This window comes from Phyllopteryx taeniolatus, chromosome 19 (assembly GCF_024500385.1).
Source record: "Phyllopteryx taeniolatus isolate TA_2022b chromosome 19, UOR_Ptae_1.2, whole genome shotgun sequence".
In the NCBI taxonomy this organism is placed as follows: Eukaryota; Metazoa; Chordata; class Actinopteri; order Syngnathiformes; family Syngnathidae; genus Phyllopteryx; species Phyllopteryx taeniolatus.
Window position 1 is genome coordinate 18,383,315 of NC_084520.1, and position 10,490 is coordinate 18,393,804.

The window sequence follows — 10,490 nt, forward strand, 5'->3', positions numbered from 1 at the left end:
ATTTTTTTTGTGCGCGCTCTAGTTAGTTACTCATTCACTCAACACCTGATAAGTTCTTTCTCTTTTCTTCTTTGATGACACATTACGCACACATCAGTCACGCGGTCATGTGACTTTCGCTGACATCAACATGTCGAAAAAGAAAAAAAAACACTCAAAAGAAACGGCGAAAAAAAGCAGTTTTTATTTGGATAGTTTGAAGACGTTAAAGAAAAAAAAAAAGTCTAAAAAGAAGCTCAAGTCTACAACTAAATAAAAACATCTCAATAGAAACATATTCAAACTAAAAACTTTCTGGGCATGTTTTCAAAAGGTCTAAAAAGAAATGTTGAAAAAGAAGAAAGTTTGACATAAGCAGGCTTATGAAAACCTGTTGAAAAATGTCCCAAAAATTCAAACATATCTCAATAGAAACATGTTCAAACTAAAAATGTCTTGAAGGGAGCATGTTTAAAACAACAATCAGGTTTTTATTTCGACATGTCTAAAAAGAAAACGGCCACAAGAGTGGGAAGGCAGGAGGCAATTTTGCGGCTCTGTCGCAGGCAACGGCAAAACAACGGTCCACTTGGCGAGCGGCCCAGCGAACTTTGCTTTGGCTCGCCGTTCCGTCGGAACGCGGGGCCTCCAGCACGACGGACGCGCGTTCCTCTTCGCGTGCTTGCCAAACTAGTGCAAATGCGCCGATATTAAATTAACAACACGTTCGGGAAGCCTCGGGGGATTTTCACGAGCGCTCGGGATCGGTCGGTAAGGTGCGTTCAGGAGCACTCAAGAGGAGCACTGATTCGGGTGCGTTCAGGAGCGGTCGAGAGAGTTGGGCAGCACTGACGAGCGTTCGGGAATACTCAAAGGTGTTCAGGGGCACTCAGAACAATTCCTTAAGGAGCTTTCGGGAGCTTTTGAACAGCGTTCAGGAGCGTTCCGAAGCTCTGAGGAGTGTTCGCGAGCACTGAGGAGCGTCGTGCGCTCTTCAAGAACGTTCAGGAGTATTTATGAGGGAGCGTTCAGGAGAGTTGGAGAGTGTTCAGAAGTGTTCAGGAGCACCCGGGAGCGTCTATTAAGGAGCGTTCAGGAGAGTTGGAGAGCATTCAAGAGTGTTCAGGAGCGCATGTAGAGTGTGATGAGACCCGCCCGGTGCAGCCGCTGCCACAGGTTCATCTCCAGCATCAGGTCGTGGTTGACGAAGAATCCCACGGGGCGGTACTTGTTGTCGTAGTAGTGGTCCGAGTAATCTTTGTACTGCGGCGTCATGAAGCCGTACGCGCTGACGCGGTCGCACGCGTGCAGCGCCGCCAGTAGCATGACGGCGCCGGTCGACGGCCGGTAGATGTTCTTGTGTTTGGTTTTCAGGGTTTGGGACGGAAGGAACCTGGAAGCAAAACAAAACAAAACAAAGAAAAACATTTTCACCTTCGTTCTGAGGAGCCGGTCCGGTCGCCACGGTTACCAGGCCGGAGGGAGGTCGGGGCTCCCTCACCTGTTTCTGAGGTAGCGGACGAAGTCGGGATGGTACATCTTCAGCTTGGTCGCCGTCACGTCCTTGCCGAAGTACGCGGTCGGACTGAGCCAAAAACATCACAGTGACATCGCCGCGACATCGCAACGGCGGCCCGGGCATCCGCCCTTTCCGCTTCCGGGCCACAGTGAGAAACGATCCATAAAAATACACCGCTAACCGAGCTTCGTGACCTCCCGAATGTCCTTCGTCGGAACCGCCGTAAACTGACGCCTGCCTCATACCCTTCCCCCGAATTCCCTCAAAGGGATTTTTGGGAGTCAACCGCATAGAAAATCCCTTTGTGGCGACTCAGGCGCAGCGAGCGAACCGTTCCGAGCGCAACGCCGACGTGCCGATACGCGGTACTCACTCTTTGCCTCGCTCGCGTCCTCCCTCGACGAGGGTCCGCCGGGCCGCCGCCTTCACCATCTGGTAGTCGCGGTCGTGGTCGGGCAGGAAGACGTAGCGCGTTTCCTGTCCGGGGGCGGGGTCACCACCGTGTCACCGATCACGTCGTACGTTCGCTCGCCGGGCGCACGTGCGAGCGAGCGCGGCTCACCTGAGACCGCGGCGGCCCTCGGTAGCCGGCGGAGGCGTAGCTCCTCATGGAGTTGATCAGCGTGTTGGTGGAGAAGGTGTAGTGGGTGCTGCGGACCCCCACGTCCTCCTCGAAGCCCGCCAAGATGGCGCCGTTTGTCCTACACCACAAAAACTACACTCAAAACCTTTGCAAAAAGGGGGCGGCAGTCATAGCTAAACTCAGACCCTCCGTGATGTCATCATCCAAAAACCAGGCACTGCGGTCACGTGACTTGCTTTCAGTCAGACTTGCGAGGACTCGTGCCTTGCTTGAACTTCTGAAGGACTGGACTTGCGACTCGGACTTAAACGACGCGACCTGACTTCCGACTCGCTGAACTCCGGAACCGGCGTAACGTGACTTGCCCCATTTTTGAAAGTTTACATTTAAGACTTGAGACTTCCTTCGTTCGCTCACAAGTCGTCGATTCATCAACAACTCATCGATGAGAATCGATGAATTGAGAATCGATGAATCGTTTCGAGCCCCCGTTTGACTCGAAACTGTCCAAATCCTCGATTTTCATATTCATATTTGCTTTCTGCCGTCCTCCATGAAAGCAGACTGATTCTCTTTTTGGATTTTTCAAACTCAGAGACATTTGCAAAAAAACAAGCAGCAACATTTTTGCTGATTTTCTGGCGGATGTTACAAACCAAAATCAATTCATTGATGGGAAAAAACAACAACATAATTGTCAGTTAAATCTATGAGAAAAATGATGGCAGGCGTAGTATGAATATTGTGCAATAGGCGTGTTTAACCTGAAGCTGCGCCTAATATTCCTTTGCGCACGTGAATCGGTACCAAAGAAGTCACTCTCGCTTGCAAAACGGTTGCAAAGTACATCACTCCCTCTGTGTGATGTTACGCAATTGCTGTTGATTTGCTTTTGTTTCATCACTAAAGAATGCCAAACAAACAACAATAATCCGCTAATAAACCATCATCGGTAAAAAAGAGGTAAAGCAAACCAAAATTTGCATCTGCTTTTTCGACAAATCGATGGAATGACGGCTAGAATAAGGGCTCGGAAGAATCTCGGACGGCGAGGTCCTCGTGACCGCCGCCGCCGCCGCCCCGCGCGCACGTACCTGAAGACGTAGTGGTGCCGGTCGATCTCCTCGCCCTTCTTGGAGTCCCTCAGGATGCCGCCGTTCCCGACCACGGCGCAGCGGATGCAGCGGGAGGTTCCGGCGCGACCCTTCCAGTCGTCAAAGACGGCGGCGTTGGCGGACCGGTTGAGCGCCGCCAGCGCGTCCGACAGCGCTGGCCGGAAAAAGACGCGGAGCGTTACTTTCGAGGCGCAACTCGGAGCGGGAAATGTTACAATTTCACTTTTCCCATTTTATTCCCACAAAAAAAAAAAAATAATACAAAATATGACTTTTTATATATATATTATAATCTGACGTTTAATAATGGGGAAAAAATGAAATGCTCTTGCACGAGCTGGCAGAAGGTCCAAGGAAGCCGTGTACTGCGCTCCGTACAACAGAGGAATTATTTCTCCATACACTTGGTCCTCCGCGTACTTTCTTCAATTTCTTTTCATTTTGTCGTTTTTGCCCGAAAACGCTTATTGGTGGTTTATGCCCGCCTATTCGTGAATGTGTCGGATTTAAAAAAAAAAGCGCAATTATAATGATTGTCAAACATCGGCGGGATTTTCACGAGGCCGCTCCAGATGGGCTCCACTTTATCCCGACTACACAGAGGGACGACTTTCATTTGCAACTCGCTCCGAACTTCGACCGAAAAGCCGAGCAAGCCACGCCTCCAAAAGCGCCCGGGGCGCTCGTGAGTCGAGGCGCGTGTCACGTTTGTTTGACGGCGACGCTTTTTGGACGTCCGGCGTGTGCCCTCGCTCAACAAAGGTGTGTTTCCAAAACAAACGGGCCACAGCTGAATGCAAAAGAGCAGCACCCGTGTCGTCGCCCAACGTCGCCGGGCACCTCGTCGTTGGAAAGTACGGCGACGAGGCGGTCTTAATTTCAGCATCCGGTACGGTGGGACGCGGACGTATTTCGTTTCAAATCAATTGAAATTGTCCCAAATAAGCACCAAAACCTTGTTATGTTTTGACTAAAACAGTCTTGTATACACTCAAAGAGAATGGAAAGAAAAAAGCAGTTCATGTGCATCCTGTAGTACTCATGCGTTGGTTGTGTGCCTTTAAGGGGCGTGGCCGAGTGAGTTGAACAGTTAGTCTGCGCGTGAGTGTCACAGTAGTGTCATTTTGTATTTGTGTGTTTGACTGACTGACTGACTTGGCCATCAAAGTGCATCGGTGACTCCGGCTCTCCTTGCCCACATGCCAGGGCATTACCGTACCAACTCATTTTCACTTGAACTCCAATTTTGGCTCTATATTTTCGTTTGGCGGCGTGCCGAGACATTTTTCTAACGTCAAATGTGCGGGTCGGCTCAATAAAGGTTGAAAAAAGTGCTTAGACAGACGGGAAGCGGCCATGTCGGTACCGACTTTGGAAGGTGAGGCCCCCCCAGCCATTTGCGCCCGCAAACGGACGCAGGCGGCGGTATTCGTCGGCCGTGGCGTGTTTGGACCACTGCAGCACCGGAACGTTGTTCAGGAACAGCCCGGCGAAGTCCGACTTTGGGATGCGGTTCCGGATGCCGTCAGGGCAGTCCTGCGCACAGGAAGTCTCATGTTGAACTAGATTCTGGTAGGAGTTTGCCAAACAGGATGTCAACTTGTTACATCATCATTCTAATTATGACCTCAACTGGATTCTAACCGTGCATCCGAAACCCATTCTAACATCATTTTTAACACGACTCTCGCCTTGAATCCTGCATGATTCTGAAACGATTCTTACCAAGGTAACGACAGGATTTGAACAAGATTCTAACTAAGACTCTTTCACGATTCTTACCGTGATAACATGATTCTAACGCGCGGCCAACACGATTTCAACAAGATTCGAACCAAGATTCTTACCGTGAAAACAACACGAGTTCAACACAGTTTCAACAAGATTCGAAACATGATCGCAACATGTGGATTGTTCATGTTGAACTACATCCTACTCAAACATGATGCTGTGTTCTGCTTTAGTAGCCAGGATGATGGCACCGCCCAGTGACATCATCTTGTAACCCTGGAGACCAAACCAGTCAACACCATTTTTTTTTTAATTTTTTTTTTTACTCGAACGACTCACATGTTAGTTCACAGCGGACCGATGAGGTGACAGGGAGCAATCACAGGACAGTTTCCTGCGCGAGACACTAACATGATTCAACCATGAATCTTAATTGATTCTAGCATACACACAACATGAATCCCACACAATTTCAGCCTAATTCAAACATGAATCATCATGTTCACGGATTTAACACTATTATAAAATGATTCCAAGTAACCATGATTACAACAGGATTATTTGATTCAAACATTATTATTAACCATTATTAACCCAAGATTATTCTAACCGAGAATCCAACATGCTTCCAATAGGATTTCAAAATGATTACAAAATGATTCTAACCATGAATTTCAAAAGATTGCAACATGATTTTAACGTGGTTCTATCCCTGCTTATGCACATTGAATCCAACATGATTTGAACCCTGATTCCATCTTGGTTTTAACCAAACAAGTCAACCTTTCACTTAAGCTGGTTACATGATGGCTGCAGATCACCAATGAGGTTCCAGGTATCGTTCACATGACGCTCGAGCTCCACTCACGGTTTGCGGCGGGACGTCTTCACTGGCGTAAGCGTCTCCGATGAAGGGAGGCTCGGTGGGCTTCCCGGAAACGTTTTTGTGGGAGGGCGCGACGCCGGCCGGCGCAAGCGTAGTACCGACGGGGGTGGGGCCACACGGTACCGCCGGTGAGGGGGCGGGGCTTGTCCGGTTTCCTTGGAGACGCGGCTCAGAATCTCGCGGCTTACTGCGGAAGACCGAACATTTGTCAGCCGGCCTGCTGGCGGCGCATGTTGATGACATCATGAGGAGAATCCACATCAGGGCTGGTTCTTTTTTTTTTTTGGTATTCATTTATTTGATTAGGCGGCACGGTGGCCGACCGGTTAGAGCGTCAGCCTCACAGTTCTGAGGACCCGGGTTCAATCCCCGGCCCCGCCTGTGTGGAGTTTGCATGTTCTCCCCGTGCCTGCGTGGCTTTTCTCCGGGCACTCCGGTTTCCTCCCACATCCCAAAAACATGCATGAATTGGAGACTCGAAATTGCCCGTAGGCGTGACTGTGAGTGCGAATGGTTGTTTGTTCCTATGTGCCCTGCGATTGGCTGGCAACCAGTTGAGGGTGTATGTACACCGCCTCCTGCCCGGTGACAGCTGGGATAGGCTCCAGCACGCCCGCGACTCGAGTGAGGAGAAGCGGCTCAGAAAATGGATGGATGGATTTATTTGATTACAGTTGGTGTTGGAGAGGAGGATGCAGGAGATAGGCTCTCATGGAAAAGGATGACGACGCGCTGTGGCGACCCCTAACGGGACAAGCCGAAAGGAAAAGAAGAAGAAAGAAGAAGATTCATTTATTTGATTAAATTACGGGTTGATTTATTGTAAATAATAAAATAGTAAAAGTAGCAGTTTTGCATATACATGAAGCATTTTATTTGATTGGTTTCATGAAATAATAGGCTAGTTTATTATATTCAAATCATATTGGTAAAATAGGCAGTACATTTACAATAATTGGTTATTATAATTTAATCAATAATAAACAATACAAATTCTTGTTTTACTATTTTAGAGTTTCGTGTGTATTCATTTATATCATTAAATAATTGGTGAATGTTTGCATTGGAAAAACAAACCATATGGGCAGCTTTTGTTTGAGTAAATATTGTGCTTGTATATAGAATAAAAGCACAATCAACAATTCTATTCATTGTATGACGCAATTGTTTCACTATTTTAATTGCTGTAAACAAAACAAAGAAAATGCCAAATTCTTTTGCTTTATTTATTAATCTCATTAAATTATTACAATATTGTCAATAACAAAATTATAAATATTTCAAAAAACTACTTGTATAGTACATGTTTAATAATTATTAAATGATCAAATACAAACTATTCATTTAAAATCAATTATAACAAATTCAAACTGACAAATGATTATTTCATCATTGATTTCAACTGTTTTACGTCCACCTTCCATCATGATTTTTTTTCGAAGCGCATTTCCAAAATGATCTGACGCATGAGTCCGACTTAAAACTCAAGCCCACAAGTTTGCGAATATAACCTACCTCCACAAAGACCCCCGAGCCAAGTGGGACCAGGACAGCGCCAGGGGGGTCTCCAGGTTCCCGGACAGGAAGTAGACGCCGAGCACGGAGGCCACGCTGAGGGCGGCCAGCGCCAACCGTCTCTGCGCAGACATGGCCGCCGTCACGGGGGGCCGCGGGGGTCACGGCCACGCTCAATCAGACGCTGCCTCCGCTCCACTGAAGGGGCATCGGGTGGCGTGTGGGAAAGGAAGTTCCTCTTTGTCCCCTTCAAACACAAATTTGAAGGGGACAAAGACAAATGCTACTTAGACTGTTCGCAAATGCTAATCTGTGCTAGCAATTGCAGCTCTGCTTCTAACCTTCTGGCTTTAATCCGACAGTGCACTCGAGACGCACAACAATCTGGATGTAATTTTCCACCGCGTGCGCTCTTTCTATTTCAAGCGACTCATTCCCGTGCTTCATGTCCGTTCGCCACTTCCTGTTTCGCCAGCTTCACTTCCTGTTGACTCGCTGCAGATAAATGAAGCCAACGACATTTGAGAGGCGAACCAGACAAATGGCAAACGGCGGCGGAAAGTGGCGCTGACGAGCAAAAAACGTGACCTCATTCACGTTTGACTGGTGAATATTCCAACATGAGGTTATTATGATTCTAACCTGAATCCAACATGATTCCAAACATGATTCAGATGATTGTACCGTGACGCCAAAATGATATCAGCAGGATTGTAACACGAATGCATCCAGACCATGATTACAAGCTCATTACAGTGTGACGCAATTCATAAGAATCCTAACCTTGATTCCGATGACCGTAGCATGATTCCCATAATGAATCCGACATGATTTTTACATCATTGTAACAATGATTACAACCAGATTCATACAAAATTCCAATATGATTTTAATGATTGTAACCATAAATCCAACACGATTCTCAAATGAAGAGAATATGATCTTACATGGTTCGAACATGAATCCAACGAGATTCTAAAGCATTGTAAAAACGATTACAACCTGATTTTAATATGATTCGAACATGAAAGCGGCATGATTACACATGGTTGAAAAACCGAATCAAGCACGCTTCTGACAAACTTCCAACAAGACAATTGTCAACTTTCTCACCGTGTTTGCGTCACTGGGGCATGGTGATAAAATCAAACAGTCTTGCCTAGCCCCCGCCCCTTTTCTGGGACAATAAAGTCCACCACAAGGCCGGGGTGTGTGTGTGTGTGTGTGTTTTTTTTTTTTTTTACTGCGAATGGAAAGAATGTTTTTCCCTGTCCTGCTGGTAAACTCAACAATGCCACCAGGATGACTCGGAGCTCCTGGCGAACACAAACACACACACAAAGTGTCAGTCATCTTCCTGTCTAGTCCACGTGTTTTTTGGCTGCTCACCTCATAAATCCAACATGATTCTAAATATGAGTCAAACATAACATAATCCTTGAATCCAACGCCATCCTAACTATGAGTACAACCTGATTCCAACATGTTTGAGTCCCACACAACTTTATTGAATGTGAATAATGTAAATAATCAATGAATCTACAGGGATTCTCACATGATTACAAATGATCTTATTACAACATGTTTCTTATTTTAACATGATTCTTTCTAGCCACAAATGCAACACCCTTGTCATAATGATTAGAACATGCTTCTCAAACTATTCAAATGTGATTTGTACATGACTAACCACAAGTCCAATACGATTCCAAGCATGAATCCAACCTTACGACAAAAAGCAAGACATTTGCAATTTTAACCTGGAATCCAACCTGATTACGACGTGATTCTAGCCGTGAAACTTAAGCAAAAAGGAAAATAATATTCAGCATGGGAACAAATTTCATTTTGGAATTCATGTATGCGAACGCACGAATCCGGCGTTTCTAACCACGCATGAAGTCGATAAGATTTTAAGACGATCCATTACAATTTTACCACGATTCTAACCATAAATCCCACACATTGGATCCATGATTACAACGTGATTCTAACACAATTCTGGAGTTTGTTTTCTTTTGCGTGCGCGCGCGCACGAGCGTATGTGCGGGGGGTTCGTTGAAAGTCCTCACCTGGTCCGGCCGGTCACGGGCGTCCCTCGGCCAAGCTTTCCGAGGACTCGGAGGCGCTCGGCGACGCTCAGCTGCCGCCAGGACAGCCGACTCGGGCGGGACCGTCGTGAGAAAGCAACAGCTGCCGGCAGCAGTCGGGGCCTCTCCCACACGGAGAAAGGAAAGGAGGGGGGGAGGGGAGGGGAACGGAGGGGCTGCTTCCAGCCAATGGGCGGACGTTTTGATCTCGAGAACTTTGGACCCGCTCGGTCCCGGTGGCACTTTTGCGTCAGGTCCGCTTTTACCGTTTGCCAACAAGTCGCGGGGGACTTTGAACGTCGCTCCGGCAACAACGGCTCCCTCGGCTCCCTCGGCTCCACCGGGCCTGGGAAGACGTTCGTTCGGGCTCGAGGCCCACGTTTGATGGTTATTTCAAAAAAGTTCACATGTGCATGTCAAATCCTTGCTAAAATGTTTTTGGAAATTGTACTTTATTTTGTAAGTAATCAAGCAATAAACATATTTCTTATTTTACCATGTTGTCATAATTAAATGCGTGCATTTTCAAAGGCTGTTATTCCTAATAAATGTATTCAATTGTAGCACATCTGTAGAGATGAAACAAAATGCATGTGATTGTAAAATAGTTTATTTTAATAACCTATATAAAAAAAAAATGATTCAGAATATTTTTTACTGTACATGTACAACTGTTTCTTAAATTGTTTTTTTTTTAATCTACAACAGATCAATTCAAACAATATTCAATGCAATATATAAATAAAAATGATACATTTGAAATAACCAATTGTAGGGAAAAACAGCTCAATTAATGCAACAGGTGAACTAATTTTCATAAAACAAGATTCAACCAATTATTCCATATAAATGTTTGATATATGTAAAATAGTTCTATAACAAAATAGATCATTTGCAAATAAGTAGAATTAACCAGTTCAAATGATTTTTTTCTGTTCATGTAAAATTATTTGTATTTCATTATTTACAGTAAATCAATCAAAAGCGAGATAAATCAGCTTCAAAAAAAGATTGGAATAACCGATGTTATGGGAAAAACAGCTAAATGATCGTTACAAATAAAAGTTCATTT

The 10,490-nt window shown here is 45.9% G+C and overlaps 1 protein-coding gene across 3 annotated transcripts; it reads right to left on the minus strand.

The window, feature by feature from the left end:
* Positions 1 to 162: 162 nt before the first annotated feature.
* Positions 163 to 9,542, minus strand: st6galnac (ST6 (alpha-N-acetyl-neuraminyl-2,3-beta-galactosyl-1,3)-N-acetylgalactosaminide alpha-2,6-sialyltransferase). Of its 3 annotated transcripts, XM_061755386.1 has the most exons (10): positions 9,401 to 9,542; positions 7,670 to 7,823; positions 7,329 to 7,575; positions 5,796 to 6,000; positions 4,567 to 4,732; positions 3,176 to 3,350; positions 2,061 to 2,199; positions 1,872 to 1,975; positions 1,481 to 1,564; positions 163 to 1,372 (listed from the first exon to the last, which is right to left on the minus strand). In XM_061755386.1, the coding sequence occupies exons 3-10, from the start codon at positions 7,460 to 7,462 to the stop codon at positions 1,102 to 1,104; spliced, it is 1,278 nt and encodes a 425-aa protein (XP_061611370.1). In that variant the 5' UTR covers positions 7,463 to 7,575; positions 7,670 to 7,823; positions 9,401 to 9,542; the 3' UTR covers positions 163 to 1,101. The 3 variants fall into 3 exon arrangements, with proteins under 3 accessions (XP_061611370.1, XP_061611373.1, XP_061611372.1); XM_061755389.1 differs by lacking the exon at positions 1,481 to 1,564; XM_061755388.1 differs by lacking the exon at positions 7,670 to 7,823 and having other exon boundaries at positions 9,401 to 9,541.
* Positions 9,543 to 10,490: the final 948 nt, after the last annotated feature.